Genomic DNA, 19,374 nt, shown 5'->3' on the forward strand with positions numbered 1-19,374 from the left:
TTATTGTCGAGCAACCAATATTGTGCAAGTTCAGTGTTTAATACCTAAAAGATCTCGTTCGAGGTTGCTGTCCTCCTCAGGGGAACGCGACTGTCAGTGTTTATTTAGCGCTTTATCAACCTTGTAACGTTTGTGGCAAGTCTGGCAAGACTTATATTTCATTTGGGTCGGTTTCAACTTTATATTAGAGAGAGAGGGCGATTTTCTATCAAGCGAGAGTCTTGTCTGTCGAATAACGGGCGTAGTGGCGTCACAGCTTTTGAGAGGAACCACGTGTTCTGCAAAAAATAGCAGGTCACGGTTTCCCTCGTGAGGCAGCGCTCAACCAGAACAACTGACCGGTAAGATTGCAGATTACCAGGCTCATAAGTCGCAGCTGTCAACCGGTGCTGTCCTTCTCGTCGAAAACATGGTGAAAAAGGCTAGAAGTCCCGTCACTTACGCAAAAATGAAGGGAATAGTTTCATATTTTACAGGTAAGCTCAAATACTTAGGCCATTCGTCAAACTTCATGTAGAGACATCTTGATATTCTGTGTCAGATATACCACAGAACGTATTTGCCCCCCCAGAAAATAATCTGTAATATATCATATTTGGAAATGTTATTATTTTTAAGATGTAAAGATGTAAAAATAAGATTCAATATGTTATTTGAACATGTATGTGTTACTCTTATAAAGGTTGTTTTGTGTCCACTATCTGCAGATGTTTCAAATGCTAATGATTTAATGTTTTATTTTTCTCAGCTTTAATTAAGGACAAGAAGCTTCGATCCAGCCACCCTGTCTATCGACAGTGAGTTTCATCCTAGTCATCATTTTCCAATGCGTGAGCTAAAAGTGAACCAGCACATGACTCTGTATGTATTTCAATGCAGAGTTCAGAAGATCGATTCATTATTTCATTATTTCTGCAAAGATCAGCAGAAAAATCATGAATGACGTAGGTTTTTTGCACTACGATGTCATTACAGATTGACCACCAGTGTACTTTTAAGACCATGACCTACTTCTAGTTACATTCCAAAGTGAAACCAGTAGCCAAGTGCTATTACATAGGTGTTGGATGACTTTGAGGCAGTTTTAGGTGAAAATACTTTCTCTGATATGGTTTCTCTCATTCCAGGATGGATTTCTTGCGACCTGAGGGTAGTCTTTCTGAAGCTGATGGAGCAGCAGCTATTCTTCCTAAGGTCCAACAAGTTAATAAATAATAATAATAAGAAAAAAAAACCCTACAATAACCCACAACAATTAAAATCAAGTTAAGTGAAGTGTGCTGTGGTTTCATGTCACTGGAGTAAGCTTCTGAATCTCTCTCTCTCTTTCAGGTTTACAGTAATCCACAACCAGAGGAGTCACAGTCTCGGTAAACGGGGTGCTCAGATATCAAGCTATATAGACAGAAACATATACAATGACACATAAATATTTATTTCAACATGATTTTAGGGTTTCTGTTGCTGATTTTGACTACTTGAAGGTGATCGGGACAGGAAGCTTTGGCAAGGTATTATATTTAGATGCTCAGTCTGCTTTGTATTTCTTTGAATATTGTTTGAACCTTTCTTTGATTGTCTGTATTCAGGTGTTCTTGGCCACACAAAGAGAGAATGGCAGATATTACGCAGTCAAAGTTCTAAAGAAACACATCATCTTAACAAGGAAGGAGGTGACTATGACTGTATGAATATAAGTGTGAGTAATTATTTGACTAATAATGAGTCTGTGTGTATTCACTGTGATGTTTTTCATACAGGAAAGAAATGTCATGTGTGAGCACAGAGTGTTGTTAAAGACTCTTAATCATCCATTCCTGGTGAAGCTCCACTTCAGTTTTCAGACTAAGGACAGACTCTATCTTGTGCTGGACTATGCATGTGGAGGAGAGGTATGTTTATTTAGATGGCCATCTAAAATAACCTAACCCTAACCCACACCTTATAAAAACAAACAAACTTTATATACTTTACTTTTATACCATGTTTTCAGATGAGGACTTTCCCGAAAGGATTTTTTTGTCAGAGTCATCTCACTTCTAGGTACACATACACAATCAAGTACACACAGCTTTGAATTTGAACTTGTTTATGGTGATGAATTCAGCTCAGACATCAGTAAGAGGATTTATACATACATGACAAATACAGGACACAATGTGTGATTGAATATCGAATTGAAAAGTTGCACATCGCCTCTGTTAGGAGAAAAGACAAAACAAGGCCAATTGTAGTGGACAAAGTCAAACTACGGTCGCATTATCTAGGTCCGTTAGTCCATCTTCGGAAAACTAGACTAGGACAACTTCAGAACCAAAGCATTTACAGGACATTAAAGCTGCAGTAGGGAATTTTTGACGCTCTAGCGGTTAATAAACAGAACTGCTTGCGTCTTGCGGAAGAACATCGTTGCCGGAACTACTTCTCTCTGTTTATGTCTATGAAGAATCACAAAGGTACTGGGTTACTCCGCCGCGGTTTCCCTGAAGCAATCTAAAATAGTCAGAATATAAACACTTATTATAGGTGTACCCTAGTGATTCAGGACAAGCAAAAAACATGGTTTGGAAAATGGATTCATGGTGTACATTTTGAACACAAACAAAGTTACGGACCGCAGCTCTGATTGGTTGTTTCTTACCGGGAGCGGATGAATATCTGCAAATGGCAATAGGACCACTGGGAGGAGCTTGATTTTTTCACAGATTATCTGTCTCATATTCTACTGTCAGGACATGATGACAGGTTTAACAAATATGTAAAAAAATTTATATTTACAAAAGTTCCCTACTGCAGCTTTAAGGACTTAATTAATCATTGATTTAGTCTGACTGAAATCAAACTTTTAATGCAGTTGTTTTCAACCAGTAGGCCGCAGGATGACTTTACATTATTTATGTGCTTTTGGCAAATCCAAATAGTACTGATTTGCATTTATGAATGATTGACTTTTTCATTTTTTGCAGCTCTTTTACCATTTGCAGAGAGAGGGGGTCTTTGGAGAACCCAGAGCCAGATTTTATGCTGCTGAGATGGCATGTGCTTTAGGATACTTACACTCCCTGAAGATTGTCTATAGGTACCGACATTCTGAAATATCTGTGCCTCTATAATGCAGATAAGCCCATTCATATGTGCTTAGTGAGAACAAAATGAACACTAACTTTCAGCAGATTTACAGTAATCCATCTCTCTCACATGCTCACAGGGACCTGAAACCAGAAAACATTCTGCTGGATTCTGCAGGTCATGTGGTTCTGACCGACTTCGGCTTGTGTAAGGAGGGAATGAGTAGACGTGGCACCACCACAACCTTTTGTGGAACGCCAGAGTACTTGGCACCTGAGGTTCTCCTGCAGAAGGAGTACGACAGGACTGTGGACTGGTGGGGTTTGGGAGCTGTCCTTCATGAAATGCTCTATGGCTTGGTAAACAAACCCACTGAATTAATGCTAATATAAATAAACAATACAGGTAGTCAGGTGTGTTTTACGCACACTCTTTCTCATTCCAGCCTCCTTTCTACAATGCAGATCGTCTTGAGATGCTCCGAAATATTATTTATCAGCCATTGGTATTAAAACCCAGAGTCTCTAGTGGAGCCAGAGATCTGCTGAAGAGACTGCTAAACAGGGACAGGGCCAAGAGACTAGGAGCAAAACATGACCTGGTAACCCAACAAGCACACACACACACACACACAAGCAATCTGAAAATCATTTGTCTTGTGAGTGGCTAAATGTCATTTTGCCCTTTTTTGGCTTTTAGACCGAGCTGCAGTCTCATCCTTTCTTCTTGTCTATTAATTGGGATGAACTTGTTGCAAAGAAAATTCCTCCTCCTTACGTTCCCTTATTGGTGAGTTTTTTTTGTTGTTGTTGTTAAAAGGATTGTTCACCTAACATTGAACATTTGCACTAAAACCAGTATGACTTTTTCTTCTCTGAAACACACAAAAAAATATTTTGAAACATGTCTGAGGTTTTTAGTCCACATGAAATGTCAATGGTGTCCAAACTACATGGGCAAAGACATTCTTCAAAATATCTTATTTTGTGTTCCATATAAGAAACAAAGTTGAGTTTAAACAATGTGCTTACAAATTAGATGATTTCATATAGATAACATGTACAGTAAATAGTTTCTGTCTGATCACATGTCTGTATTTCAGTCTGGTCCTGGTGACCTCACAAACATCGACCCTCGGTTTACAGGACTTCCTGTTCCGCAGTCGTTAGGAGCATGTCAGGAATACGGAGCAACCTTTCCTGGCTTCACCTATATCAGTGAAAACATTCTCCCGCTGACTCGTGGACATTAAGACAGAATAGACATTTTGTCTGAACATGTTTTTAAACGCAAAACACTGAAGCACAGTTCATTTTTGTGTTAGCCGGACCAATGCTTTTGCACATGGACTACAAATTTTCTATCAAACGTGACTGTGTTTTCCTAACATTCATGTTATTTAATTCATTTTTTAGCCCTATTAATAATATATATATATATATATATATATATATATATATATATATATATATGTACTGAAATACAACGATTAGTGATGTTCTGACAATAACTGTGATGACATGAAGTGAGACTACAGGTTGCATCAGATTTTGATTGTAAAGGTTGTGAGAAGGAATGAATATTAAATCTCAATGTAATTACAACTGTGTGAAGTATTAAGATTATGGTATTTTGGTACGTGTTTTTGAACAAATGATCTGATCGGTAAAACAATGTCAATCAATTTTTTTTAGTGGAAACAAATTTTTTTAAGCAAATCGTAAGAGTGTTTTATTATGAAAGGTCCATTGTCTCAGTTGACATCTTTTAATCAAATTATTAAAAAAAAAAAATATATATATATATATATATATATTTATATATGCCTACAATTTAGAGTTGTGAACAAGCGCAGTACTGTAAATAGAGACCCGAACCGAAAGCACCGATAAAACGAGTATCGCGCACTTTTAGGGTCATTTAAGGACACATCGGACTCAGTTCCTCTGATTCTGTGTTACATTAAGAGCATATGTCACATCTGTAGCTATGAAGTTGATCAGGGCTGCAGAAGTTGGACAGACACATATGAACCCGCGCATGCGCAGTAAACGCCACCATCCAGCTCTAAATAAGAGTTAGGAGAGAAACGAGGTGAGTTGCACGTTTATAATAAATAATGCGTTTAGTGATGGGATTTATGGCTCTTTGAGGGGATCCGGATCTTCGCGATCCGTTCCTTTCAAAGAGCCGTTCAAAAGAATGGCTCTTTTGGCTCTTTTTAAATATTTAGTCAGTTTTAAGAAGCCAGCTTGGGAGCATCTCAGTTTATCCTGGAAATAATCACTGGGAGGTATTATGAGGTGAGATTTGTTAGTCAAATAATTAAAGCTCAGATATCACACACCAATATCTGAGTTTGAATTATTCTGAAATATTGATTGACACCGTGATAGTTACAGGAAACCAAATCAGAGAGGATCCCCACTACGATGACTGTAAACTGAAAAAAGATATTAAACCCTGCTCTGAAATGGGGACGTTTCAATAAGCACGCACTTTAGACTATTAAAACTCAACGACTGGCGAACTCGATCGAGCACAACAGAGTCCTCAGTTTCTGTTTAAAGCGCGTGGAAACGCAAAGGGAATTAAAACCATTTTCCTTCTATATAATATCAAGGCCTTCAATTGTTTTAGAGCAACAAGCACCGATAAAACGAGTATCGCGCACTTTTAGGGTCATTTAAGGACACACCGGACTCAGTTCCTCTGATTCTGTGTTACATTAAGAGCATATGTCACATCTGTAGCTATGAAGTTGATCAGGGCTGCAGAAGTTGGACAGACACATATGAACCCGCGCATGCGCAGTAACGCCACCATCCAGCTCTATATAAGAGTTAGGAGAGAAACGAGGTGAGTTGCACGTTTATCAATAAATATGACGTTAATGTCGTCACCTACGCAGTAAACAGCGATACGAACACAGAGTGCGTTTCTTGTTTAACACTTTTCAACCAACGCGGATATTTTCAACGAGGTTTAAAACCCGTAAAGATAAATAGAAGTGACAAGTTTGTGCAGAAGAAATTAAAAGCATGCAATTCGTTATTTCCTCAAGTCTGCGTGCACCCGAGTTGTTATATTTAAAGACGGATGAATAGCAGAGTGCCTCTGGGAATGTTTTTCTTTTGGAGAAGCGCGTGAAACTGTTGGTTTGGATTATTGTAGGATGCCCTGCTAATGTTACAGCTAGCATCAGTCGGGCTAACGACATTCCGGGACAAGGGGAAAGTAAGGAGTTTGTTGACGGAGGGGAAAACATTGCGTTTTAATAAAACAAGTTGTACACGTGGCCTTCCCGTGCTGGTTGAAGGTCCGAGCGACGTGAAGCAGACCAGAGAAGTGTTATAATTGACATACTTTAAATGTGTCGGCCGCCCTTTGCTATGCTCCGCCATTTTGTGTCAGTCGAATGCTAATAATGGGCGCTCGCGCATTGCACTTTATTTATGCTAAGAATAAACTCCGTCATCACTTGAAATATCAAAATAAACGTTTTTTAGTAAACCAGACGAGCTTTTAGTTGATGTTTGCGTGGCGCCGTTACTGTACAGTCTAGGGTTTTGATGCAATTTTGATTTATGATGAACGGCAGATCATGAACGTTATTACAATATTGCCTGTTGTATAAGGATGGCAACGGGCTTGAATAAAGATTATTTGTTTTTGAAAACTAACTGATCGTGGATATGTGCGCTTAACTTGTCATCGCAGGTATCCGCGCGCATTTAAATCAAAGACTTCAAGAGATTCTTTTAAAACAGGGAAAAGCTGAACTTGTTTGTCTAACTTTACTTTTAATCGTTTTCCTTTATTAACAACCACCAAAGTAGCTTAAGTGTGTCATTGAGAGTCTGTTTACATATCTAGCCCACATAAATGTGCATTATACGTGTGTAGAAATACATATTTTGGTCCTCGTTGAAGTGCGTGGTGCAGTCAGTGCTGTCAGAAGCGTCGCCCTCTGGAGGAGGTGGGTGGAACTGCAAGCGCCGCGCAGCTATTTCGGAAACTAGAGTTGCGGGCGTTGTATCAGTCGCAGTCAAAACACGGGTTTCAAGGCGAAATCGTCATATTTTAATAATGAAAACGTCAGTTTTATTTTGTTTACTAAAACAACGCGTGCTGATCTGCATATTTAAAACCCACCCCCAACTCTTTTGCCAGATGGAAGTGATTATGATTAGGCCTGTGAAGATCACTGAGCATGTTTAACGTTACATGCACACCAGTAAGCTGATAACTTACAAATATCCGCTTACTAAAACATAACCAGTTTCCCCGTTTACATGCACATCAGTAACCTGACAACGCAAGCTACGTTGACATGACTTCATTAATAAATCGGGTTATTTCCCTGTAGCACTTGGCGTCAAAGTATAATCATTTGCGTTTCTGATTCCGAGTAGCCTAACTTGGAATATTCCATACATTTTGTCAGTTGTAATGTTAAAGCGTGCAACACGTCAGCGGGAAACTACAGCATATTATCCTCAGAGTTTTGAATGAACCACTTCTGAAAACACATTATTAAAATTTTTTTGGGTCATAAAAGGCTAAACGTTTGGTCCAACTAGATGCGCTTAAATCTGCACTAATGATGAGTCCTGTCACGTATCACATGCGCACTTCAATAAGCCGACAGAAAGCATGTTAATGCGTTTACATGCTGCGTGAAATCGGAGTATGGGGCTGAAAAAATGCCTGTGTCGACCGGTTTATGCTTAAGCCGTTTATGACTTCACTCCGATAAAAGAAACGGGTTACGGGTTACTTCGGCTCATTAAGCATAATCGGGTTAAGATCGTAAACGCGCTCGCTACATCAGAGTACAGTGATTAGTTTTTAACAAATCGGTTTTCTTATTTATTAGAAAGCTATAGACGTTAAGAATTTGTATCTCAAATAATATTTTTTCCCGAAACTTTCTATGCCACTCAGTACATTATTATTATTTTTTTGGTCTCAATAAGCAAGTTTATGCATCACAGCAGTGGTTCTCAACAAGGGCTTCAGCAAAGTCCTCAAGACTTAAAATAATTTAGAACAAGACAAAACAAGCATTAAAATGAACTGAAACAGCTATTTTTTTTAAAGAAGAAGATCCATGATTCCCACAGACACTAACTGAAATTAATGCCATTGGAATTTTTATAAGGGTAGTTATACATTTTAGTAGTTATACCAAGCTCTAAAATATCAAGCAAAAATCAAGTAATACATATTCATAGTAAGGTAAAATTTAGGATGCTTACTTCAGTCACCTGTCCATGTTGCAACTCTTTATTTTTCTTTTTTGACCTCCATTTCACAGGTAAAGATGGCAGAGACATCTACGACTGACGGTCCTGCCGCAGGAGCTGATTTTGACATGATGAGCGCTCTTGACTGGAAGGACGGCATAGCCACCTTGCCAGGAAGTGAAATTCGGGTACAAATATATAGTGATGAGTGGGACACATTTGTCTGTTAGGAATGTAGAATGATAAATTCCAATATCTGGTCTATTTGTAGTTTCGGATGACTGAATTTGGCACCCTGGAGATCATCACAGAGGTGGAGCCCAAAGTTAAAGAGGCGGAGCTTACAGGCCCACAGCCTCAAACAACCGGCACCAACGACATTCATTCCCCTGAGCAGAACAAAACTTCAAATCAGACTGCAAAGCCCCAGTCAAATACAGAGCATCAGACAAGTCCTGTGGGTGAGTACCAGTAACTCGCACATTGTCCTACCAATTAGAGAAATTATTTGCTCTTTATTTGTTTCTGAGAACTCCATTTCTCTTGCTTTTTTCAGTTTCAACCGACCCCCACAGGCAGACAGGGGTCAACAACACCAGGAGCCCCAGCGCTGTGGGAAGCCCCAGTGTGAGTACAGTGCCCAATGCAATTGTTCCCATGTCTGAGGCGACTGCAAACTGCAGGTCATGTGGTCACTCTGGTTCACGTGAATCCTTTCTACAAGGCAAATTTTGCAGCGCTCCTTGTGTACAGCCCTCCAGTGGCAGGTACATGTTTTTGACATTCACTGAGCTGTACCAGCTGCACTGTCTGTGGTGTATTTAAGTCTCTGTGTGTATATGTGCAGGTCAACCCCAGCTGAGGCTGTCGAAGGAGAACGTTTAGGTAAACGTGTGAGAAAGAAGAAGAAGATGTTTATGGAATCTGGAGATGAGGAGGAGGACAACATAGAGGAGGAAGAAGTAATGGAAACACACCTACCTCACACAAAAGAGAGCAACTCAATATTTACTGAAGTGTACTAAAGTGGAATGTGCTCATTGTTTTAAATTTTTTTCAGGAGAAGGTTAAATCCTCAAAGGGGAGACGAGCAGCTAAAGTTGCTAGACTAGGTTGGTAAATTTCTTTTATTTTACACACACACACACACACCGTTTTTTCTCTGTATTAGTGAGGGCATTGTATTGACTTCCATTGACTTTATATCAGCTGAATTTCTAATCCCTAACCCATCCCCTATCCCTCACAGAAACGTGCAGGACACTACATTTAAATAAAAAACTTTCTGTCCAATTTACAAATCTTTTTAACCAGTGAGGACTAGTAATGCAGTGTCCTCACTAGTGGGTTGTCCTATTATTTCACTTTGGCCCTAACAAGTATAGTTAAACAAGTACACACACAAAATGGTTGTAAGCCAATATTAGGGATTCTGACTAAAGAGGTTCGATTTTTTAAATATATTAAATATGTTGGAAATTAATCAAGTTAATCTTTAAAAACGTTCACTATTTAGCAACACTGTTAAGAGTAACCTTTAGAAATCTCAAAATGAATATCTGTACGGTACATTATAATGTTATGATGCCTTAATTCAGCTATAGCATTTAAATAACTGATTTTAGTCTTTTTATTTCACTTAGACAAAATGTTAAATAATTGTAATATTGCCCATATGGGTCATAATATGAAAATAATGATTGGCTTATAAGTGTTGGCCAATTACATTTATATTTTAATATTGCTGCATCTCAATCTTGGATCGGTTTTGTCTTGAGTATTTTCACTCAGTTTCAGCTTGTCTTGTATCCCATATATTATGAATTATAATGCTTGTTTTTTTCATGTATAATAATTTGGTTGCTTTTCTAAGCCATTTGAATGACAGCTTTATGATGCTTTTTCATAGTAACAGCACCTCTGGTTAAGAAGAAAACCTGGAGTTGGTCAGCTTATCTGGAAGAGGAGAGAACTATTGCCGCTCCCTTGAAACTTTTTAAGGAGGTGAGACACACAGCATATATAGCTTGTGTTTCTGTTCACATTCAATTTAACAAATAATTAGGATTCTGAGTTTGATGTCAATCTGCCCTTGTCATTAGAAAAGTGTTACTTGAATGAAATCTAATCTTTTTGTGTTTGTGTGTGTGTTGGCAATACAGCACCAGTCGTTTCCTCAAAGCAGGAATGGATTTAAAGTTGGCATGAAGTTAGAGGGACTGGACCCCTGTCACCCAGCTCTCTTCTGCGTTCTGACTGTGGCAGAGGTAACCAGAACTAAAATTTACTGTAATGTTACTTGACATGTGATTTTTAGTGCACAAAACTAAATATGTTTTTTAGTTGTACATATAGTAAAATTTGTATTTTGATTTATTTGTCTTCTGTTTCAGGTGCAAGGCTACAGGATTCGGCTTCACTTTGATGGTTACCCGGAATGCTATGACTTCTGGGTAAATGCAGACTCATGGGATGTGAAGCCGCCAGGCTGGTGTGAGAAAACCAGCCTTAAGCTGTTGCTGCCAAAAGGTGCTTAATGTACTAATAAAGATGTACTGCAAAATGAATCTGCTGTCAAAGATACAACATGCAAAATAGCTCTTGTGCAGAACTCCATTTTTGGTTTTTGTAACATTATAGATGTGCTTTATAGGTGTTTCTTTATGTTTTGAAACTACTTAAACTCTGAATGGTGTGATTACAAAATGTCCTACTAGTATTTATTCTGAAATTGAATATATTGTAATGGAAACGCTTATTATTTATAAATAATAAATACCAAAAACATAATTAAATAAATTTATTAAAATAAGTTGAAAATCTAATTTAATAAATATAAAATATATTATAAAATTATAATTTATTTTATTTGTTCAGAAATGTGGTTGCATAGTTTTCATGTGGATTTATAATCTCAGCCTCAGACATCACGCCCAGGAGTGTCGAAGTCGTCATCGAGATTGGTTGAATTCTACAGGATTTCTGGTAGACACGTGTCACGTTCTTTAATGTTCTGCCTGGAAACAAAGATACTGTGGCGCCAAACCCACTCACGAAATAAGAAAGCCTAGTGTTTCCAGCTGTGATGACCAGCGCTTATCAGGATCAACTAAATGCTGGATTTTGAAGTTTGTGGCATAGAATCTTTAAAATATGTCAGAGCGTTTTACACACCAGTCTGTTATTGTGGCGACATTTCCATGCCCCAAAACGTGACGATGAATGAAACAAACTGATTGGTTGTTTGACTTGTCAGTCAAATGGCCTTATGGTCATGAATTCCAGACCTTTAGCCGTCAGTCTGAAGGTCTGGCTACACGAGACTTATGGTTTAATAACATTTGGAATGGACAAAACTGAAGTGTTTTTTTTTTTTTGGACACTGTTTCATTTTGGCTTTGAGCACAATAGTCAAACATGCAATCTAGTGTGTGTTTACAGGGATAAAGATGGAAAAGTTGTACAGTGGAATGGAAAAACATGTTCTGATTGAATGGATACATTTTCAGAGTCGTTGCATATGCTATTAGAATATTCAATTAAAAAAAAATGTATTGCATATGCTGTTCTTGTAATATTTGCATGTTTGCTTACAGGCTGCAGAGATGGAGAGTTTAACTGGAACACATATGTAAAGAATTGTAGGGGTCAACTGGCCCCCAAACATCTCTTCAAGAGTCTTAATACAGTATGTCATTTCATATGCACAAAAACAAACAGAATATATATATATATATCTGAGATGTCTCAGTGTTCCTGGAGATCATGTTGTCTTCTATAACCATGTGTCCTTTGCCTTATTTAGTCGGTCACACCGTCAGGTTTCCGTGCAGGGATGAAGCTGGAAGCCGTTGACAGAAAGAACCCATCACTCATCTGCGTAGCAACCATTGCTGCTGCTGTCGACAACCGGCTCCTCGTTCACTTTGACAACTGGGATGATTCGTATGATTATTGGTAAGTCAGTGAGCAGAACTCTGGGCAAATGAGTGTCCTCATGATTGTGTGAGGTTTTAATGCATTCTGTTGGTTCTCAGGTGTGATGCCAGCAGTCCATACATTCATCCAGTAGGGTTCTGTGAGGAGGCGGAGTTAACACTCACTACACCTGCAGGTGAGACTCTATTCATGCATTACTTTTACATTTTATAATTGAGTTCTACTTTTTGTGTGTGAGAAATGTAGTAATACTATAAATATGAAATGTTGTTTCCAAAATTAAATGAGCTTTGATTTGACATTGTACTAAAGTTTTTTTTATTGTTGTTGTTTTGTACTTTAAACAAACTAATGAGCATGGTAAGTGGTCGGAAGGTTTTTTTAACATCTGTTTATTTTTTTGTGTCTTAGATTATAAGCCCCCCAAGGTTTTTACTTGGGAAAAGTACCTTGAGGAAACTGGAGCCCAGGCTGCACCAGCAAGAGCCTTTAAACAGGTGAGGTCTGATTCACCCCACTGAACCATGGGAGGTGTCGTTAAATCATTTAGAACTGGTAAAATACCAATTTTATATGTCTATTATTTAATGTGACACACAATTGCAGAGTCAGTGTTCTAAAATCCCTATATGTGTTTATAGTGGAAGGACTATTATTATGAATGTGTGCCGCTAGTTTATGTGAGTTCCGCTATTCCGGTTTCACTTTCACTTTCAATAGCCGATTGCGCTGCCATTTTCATCAGTTGTTAATGTGCGTGATTGAATAAAGAACACATTTTAACACTTTGTGGCCATAACTTGTACAATATCCAGTCTAATTAGAGTAATGTTGTTCCATCTGCTGTGAACCCTAAAATACTTCAGATAAAGAGTTGAACAGTGCCCTGTCTCCTGTCACACTTCTTAGTTCTTAGAGTCCCGTGGTGGATTAGCATCAACACCCCTACCGATCTATTAGTCCCGTTCAGTCAGCCTGTATAACATGGAAATAACATGTACAAAACAGTTGTACGTTGTGGGGTGTTTGACAAAAAAAAACACCATTTATTCAGATTTTCTGTTACTTATTTAATTTAATATTCTATGTAACCACTGATCTATAATATAGAATAGTTATATATATAGATCAGTGTATGTAACTGAAATTACTAGTATATCACATTTGGTTTTTATTTCTTACTGTTGAAAACAAAAACTTTGGGTTAATAAAACAATTGTAAAATTATCATGCAAATGATATATGTGCGGGTTTTATACATATTTTATACATATTTTACATATTTATACATATTTAAGTTTATTGCATTACAATTGACTTTTGGTCTTTGTCTGTCCAGAGACAACCGCATGGTTTCCAAGTCGGGATGAAGCTGGAGGCAGTGGACAAACGTAATGCCATGCTTATCCGTGTAGCCACCATCTCTGATGTAGAAGACCACAGAATCAAGGTTTACACACAAATATATCTGAATTACCTCGTAAAATAGTTTTTTTTTTTTTTAAAAACCAAAATGAACTTTTTTTATATACTAATTACTTAGTCATTAATAAATATCTATTCACTTTTATGGTATTTAATATGCTAGAACAGTTAGTATATCATTGCTAACTCTCTGTGTGTTTATATATAGATCCATTTTGATGGCTGGAGTGAGGAGTATGATTATTGGCTAGATGCTGATAGCCCAGATCTGCACCCAGTCGGCTGGTGTCAGAAGACGGGTCATCCTCTACAACAGCCCAACGGTAACATACAGTTAATATACAGTGTTTCCACACATGGCTCCACAAGACTCTTAATCAAACTCATTATTGTAACCACATCAGGTCCCAGAGATTCTCCAGTGCCTCCAGGACAAGGCTGCCCAACCCCAGGATGCAGTGGAGTCGGACACATTAGAGGACCTCGGTATGGGACACATTACACGTAAGTTATACACATACTGTTACAGATTCAGCCCATAATGTTCATTCAAATGCAAATGAGTCTTTTTCCCATTTAGGGCTGTGAGCTGTCCTTACTCAGATTTTAATTTGAATAAGGACGGGCTGGTGCCAGACAGACTGAATGGGGAGAGGCCGGTCACGCTCAGTGGACCCCCGCGCCACCGTCGTGCTGAAACACTCACTCAGACACAACCTCCCACACCAACACCCAGCGCCGGCACCCCTGAAGCCCCTGACACCAGCACGGATGCCTGTCCACAAGCTCACTCAGTGCGTGAGCACGTTGTGTGAGTGTCGTGAGTTACATACACTCTTACTTTGCTGTCTCTCTCACACAGAAACACACAAACACTCTTTCAATACTCATCTCTTTCTTATTCCTCCTGTACTTCAGGTCTGCCATCTCTCTCAAATGTGTCAAGCCATCTCAAGTGAAGCAGGAAGGTGACGGGAAAGGTACGGATTGATCAGATTTTGTGATATTCCATCATAATTTGCTTTTACGGATAATCAATAAACTCTGAGAATGTTGCATATGGGTCAATTAATTCATGCTCCCTTTTTTTGTCTGGTTGTATTAATACATACAGAGACTTGAATACACCTCTTCTATGATAAGATTGTATTCAATGTCTGAATTAAAATTAATTTGATATTTTTGTAGGGTATAAAGTCAAACATATGAAATCATAATGAAGAAAAAACGCGTAATTAAAAGAACAAAAATTATTGAAAAAACATTAAGTAGTTTCACAGGCTATTGTTAGATTTTTTTTCCAACAAATCAAAATCATGTACTGCAACTAACATGACCAGAAAAAAAAAAACATTTAAAAGGAAATGATATCATACATATGTAGGGCCCCTTTGATCTTTTTTATAACAGGAATATGCTAGTTAATTATATGTAATATATCATGTGTTGTAAGTCCTCAACAACATAACAACATAAAAAAGATTTATTCATTATTCATAATATTTGTAAAAAAAAAAAAAAAAAAAGTTTAACTTGAACAAATATATTTTACTTATAGTTACACCAGTCACAAGAGTCAAGACATTTAAACTACAAAGTGGTTGAAATTTTCAACACCAAATGAAACAAAGATTAAAACAAAAATACATTTCTAAGAACTTGCCACATGTATTTTTCAACTAGTACCATTCTCTGTGTTGTGGACAAGTTTTCAAGACATGTCTTGAATGAAGTCTGTTTGTGTTGTAGATTCTCTTCAGGAGTTCCTGCATGAGTCTGTGTTTTGTGGATGGGAGCCACCGAGGTTTCATCTGTGTTGGGAAAAGCATGGCAAACTCTTGCCTGAAGCTTTAGGCCTCAGTGCCAAGAGAGTGGCCAAGTGGAGCACAGAGGAGGTGACATTTGATCATTCTGAGAAGTTCACTGAAGCTTTTAAAGAGGTCTTCTAAATATATATTTTATTTTGTGTGTTTTTTTTTTGTTGATGTTCTTTCAGGTGGCAAGTTTTGTAAAAGGGCTGCCTGGCTGCAGAGAGGATGCTGCCACCTTTAGGAAGGAGGTAAATGGGGAAAAAAACATCTCCCGAGTATCACCATAAAGTACCTTGCCTATATACACTACCATTCAAAAGTGTGGGGTCTGTAAGATTGTGTAAATTTTGTTTTTATTTTATTTTTATATGATCAACAATATAGTAAAAATAGTAAGATTTTTACAATTATTATTGCAATTTAAGATTATAGTTTTCTAATTTAATATATTTTAAAATTGAGTTTGGTCCTGTGATGGCAAAGCTGAATTTTCAGCAGTCTTCCGTGTCAGAATTCATCAATGCTGATTAAGTGCAGAATAAATATTTCTCATTATTACCAATGTTAAGTTAAGTGCTGTTTATTGATACTTTTTCCCCCTCAGGATTCTTTGGGCATATCATTTTGTAATAACACTTTTAATAACTCTTCACTGTCACTTTTGAACTAGACCCCAAAATGTTGAATGTTAGTGTATGTGTGACTCATTTAGCTCTAATCTGCGAGTATCTTTGTTCTTAGACAAAGTGAAAATGTATTTAAGATACTTGTTTTACTTTGCCTTACAGCAAATTGATGGCGAGGCCTTCCTGCTTCTTACTCAATCAGACATTGTTAAGATTCTGAGCATCAAGCTTGGACCTGCTCTCAAAATTTATAATTCGATCCTAATGCTGAAGAGTGCAGATGAGGAATAGACAACTCACAGCAACGGCTGCTCCATCAAACATGTTTAAAAGTTGCTCTAGCCCCCACCAATGCGTCCAGCAGACTGACGAATATTCAATCATCAGTCTCCTTATGATTGACAGACATCGACAGAATCAGCCAATTCAACAAACCTCATGCGATCAGAAAAGTCCCAGCTCTTAAAGGCTGATATAGATTTGATGTCTCCCCTTCCAACTCAGCACTCGCTCTAAATGAGGACTTATATGTTCTTGTGAAACCAATCCTTTGATTTGGGAGGGGTGAGTACACTACACTGAGGCACCTTAAATTGTTGAAAGCTTAAACTGGATTCTTTCATCGCTGATATTTATGTTTTTATGGTTGCTAAAATGATGGTTAATTACAAAAGGTACGATGGTGGAGCTTTTACTTGAAATGTAATTGTTTTTTTTTTTTTGTAAGAATGCAAAAAGACCTTTGTAATTGAACACGCATCCTAATTAATCCTAATTAATCCAAATGGGGATGTTTGAGACCACTAGAGGGCAGCAGGATTGTATATATGTGTGTGTGTGTGTGTGTGCTTGGATCTAATGTCAGGAAATTCTTGCTCTGAGCAAATCTGGAATTGAATGTCTCAGTTTTACTTAAAATGAAACTTGTAAAGTGCATTTGTAAATTGAAGGTATTGTATATTGAACTGCAAATAGAGTTGGGAATAGAAATGAGTGTGTGAATTTTTAAGACTGAGACCCTGACATTTTGCCTTGTACATGCATTCCTGAATACTAAGACATTTTGTTCTTCATTCATCGAGCAAAGGTTTTATGTACATCTGCTGTATAATACAGCTGTAATTGTAACTGATTTTACATGTTGGAATCACTTCATATTCAAGTACTGGTTTGGTTTGCAGTGCTTCTCAAAGTTGTCATTATATGCATATGCAGGCTGCTTTAGGTTCAGAATAACAGATCCAGTTAGGGTTGGAAACGAGAAAAAAATCGAAAATGGGTGTACAAAAACTAAAATACTGAATGTGTATAGATAATAGTCTGCAGAAACATTTGATTACAAGTAATAAAGGCATTTGGACTGTGATGGAAACTAAAGACTTGAGGGAATCCTCATTGCAGTGGTTAGGGTCAGGGATGTGTTTATAAGAGATTTTGATTGTTTTCTTTGGTTTGTGTGTGTGTGTGTTTGTAGATTAAATGTCTCTCCAAACGTGTGACTGAATGTGAGTGTTTTTTTTTTTTTTTTGATCCAGTTTCAATGGAATAATGGATCAACTGAATTAGGTTTCATGCATGTGAATTGGACAACGCAAGTGTGCATCGTGTCTTTTGCGTGAATTATTATTGAGACTAATCTCGCTCCATAAATATAATACATAATTACAATCTGAGTCAGTCAGGAAAAGGCTTGAAATGGGCCTGGGCCCTGTGAGACTCTAAGAATAGGTTATTCTGCCCACCGTGGGACCCAGCGGGCTTGCACATTCCCATGACCCTCTCTCTCACACACACACCCTCCCACGTCACTGGCCGGTTTAAAGTAAATGCGCCTCCCCTCGCGCTCAGCATACACGCGTTTGTTAAAGCAGGAGACTAAATGGATTTGCGCGTTCTCATCATCGTGGGAAGTAGACTCAGTGCGCGTCTTTGAAACGGACCGTTAACGATGTGTTTCCAGTTGAGGAGATGCAACGGAGGTGAGTTTAACTGAGCTGAACTTCAGGTGATTGATGATGTGTGGACTTAATGTATATTTACAGCACGGTCGTGAAAAGAAGTGTACTAAAAAACAGACATGCCAAATTTACTGCGCTTGCGTAATATCAGTAAGAAAACACGCCCACAAAGTTTGCTAATTTAAAGGTGAAATTAGCATTTTTTTATTTTAAGAACCTTTGCCCATCCCACGGGACAGCAGTAATTAAGCCATTTTCATGTTGATTTCCCTCCAAAAGTGTAACTTCACTCCACCTTTAATTTGTTCAAGTAACAGACTAAATCCAAAAACAATTTTATAAAACATTAGGAAATATTTGAGGGAACCTATGGTGACCTTTGGTTAGCCTACAGATTGACCTTATATGAAGAAACAGCTGGAAACAAGTGGAAAATAAAATATAGTCAAATAGTGTAGCCAAAAAAAAAAAAAAAGAAGAAGTTACAGCAGTTGAACATACTGATAGCTATTTAAAAAAAGTGCCACCCATGATTTTAACATTTATTTCAGTGGTTGTACATCTGAAACTGTTTTTATGTTGATGAGATGTTACTCATGTGTATTTATGTACAGGATGGGAAAGCAGTAGTTACCAGTAGTTCCTGACCACACAGGTCTGATTTTCAGAACAAGGTAGGATTATTTTTTTATTGTGGACTGAATATATATATATATATATATATATATATATATATATATATATATATATATATATATATATATATATATATTCCTTATTGAGCAGAGATGAAACATCAGACAGCATTTGCAAACCTGCGAGGAACTGGAAGTACAAGCAATTTAAAAAAAAGGATTATACAAGGATTGTCACAGATTAGTTGTCTTGCCCACAAATAAATGCTTCTGAGAAACTAGGATTATTGTAATGATGCATGCTTTCAATGTGCAAAAACTCTCAGTATTATCATTTATAATATATAAACAATATATATATATAAATAATATGATAAACATTCTATAAAAATATAGTTTTTCTCTTTATATAAAATAATTGAATGTTTTATATACTTTTTAAATGATAAATGTATTAAATAAAATGAAATTTGTTGCAAGTATAGAGAGAGGAACTGGGTTATGTGAGAATAACCCACTCACTCCTTATACTTTTTAACCAACTACAATTTATATTTAAATCTTCCTTTAGCATTTTGTACCTTTTCAGGGTGATTTTATTTTATTGATTTTATTGAGTATTTGAAGTACTTTAGCCCATTGTTTGCCTTTTGTTTTAGGAG

The 19,374-nt window shown here is 37.4% G+C and overlaps 2 protein-coding genes across 9 annotated transcripts; both read left to right on the forward strand.

Moving 5' to 3' along the window:
• The first annotated feature begins 118 nt into the window (after positions 1-118).
• LOC113059621 (serine/threonine-protein kinase Sgk1-like) lies at positions 119-4,357 on the forward strand. Its single transcript, XM_026228164.1, has 12 exons — positions 119-476; positions 749-797; positions 1,128-1,194; positions 1,333-1,370; positions 1,454-1,511; positions 1,590-1,673; positions 1,761-1,892; positions 2,967-3,079; positions 3,209-3,428; positions 3,515-3,670; positions 3,769-3,858; positions 4,172-4,357. Exons 1-12 carry the CDS (start codon positions 410-412, stop codon positions 4,319-4,321), a joined length of 1,224 nt encoding a protein of 407 aa, XP_026083949.1. The 5' UTR covers positions 119-409; the 3' UTR covers positions 4,322-4,357.
• A 784-nt stretch (positions 4,358-5,141) lies between these two features.
• Positions 5,142-17,615, forward strand: LOC113059869 (lethal(3)malignant brain tumor-like protein 4). 8 transcript variants are annotated; one of them, XM_026228519.1, is made up of 21 exons: positions 5,142-5,163; positions 8,390-8,506; positions 8,590-8,779; positions 8,875-9,085; positions 9,166-9,280; positions 9,379-9,430; positions 10,228-10,322; positions 10,481-10,585; positions 10,712-10,847; positions 11,915-12,006; positions 12,124-12,275; positions 12,356-12,432; positions 12,669-12,754; positions 13,597-13,707; positions 13,891-14,005; positions 14,087-14,186; positions 14,263-14,493; positions 14,601-14,662; positions 15,432-15,577; positions 15,679-15,741; positions 16,282-17,615. In XM_026228519.1, exons 2-21 carry the CDS (start codon positions 8,396-8,398, stop codon positions 16,408-16,410), a joined length of 2,379 nt encoding a protein of 792 aa, XP_026084304.1. In that variant the 5' UTR covers positions 5,142-5,163; positions 8,390-8,395; the 3' UTR covers positions 16,411-17,615. The 8 variants fall into 8 exon arrangements, with proteins under 8 accessions (XP_026084304.1, XP_026084303.1, XP_026084302.1 ...); XM_026228518.1 differs by lacking the exon at positions 5,142-5,163 and adding an exon at positions 5,855-5,928; XM_026228517.1 differs by lacking the exon at positions 5,142-5,163 and adding an exon at positions 5,948-6,002.
• The last annotated feature ends 1,759 nt before the right edge of the window (positions 17,616-19,374 follow it).

This window comes from Carassius auratus, chromosome 41, assembly GCF_003368295.1.
Source record: "Carassius auratus strain Wakin chromosome 41, ASM336829v1, whole genome shotgun sequence".
Lineage (NCBI taxonomy): Eukaryota > Metazoa > Chordata > Actinopteri > Cypriniformes > Cyprinidae > Carassius > Carassius auratus.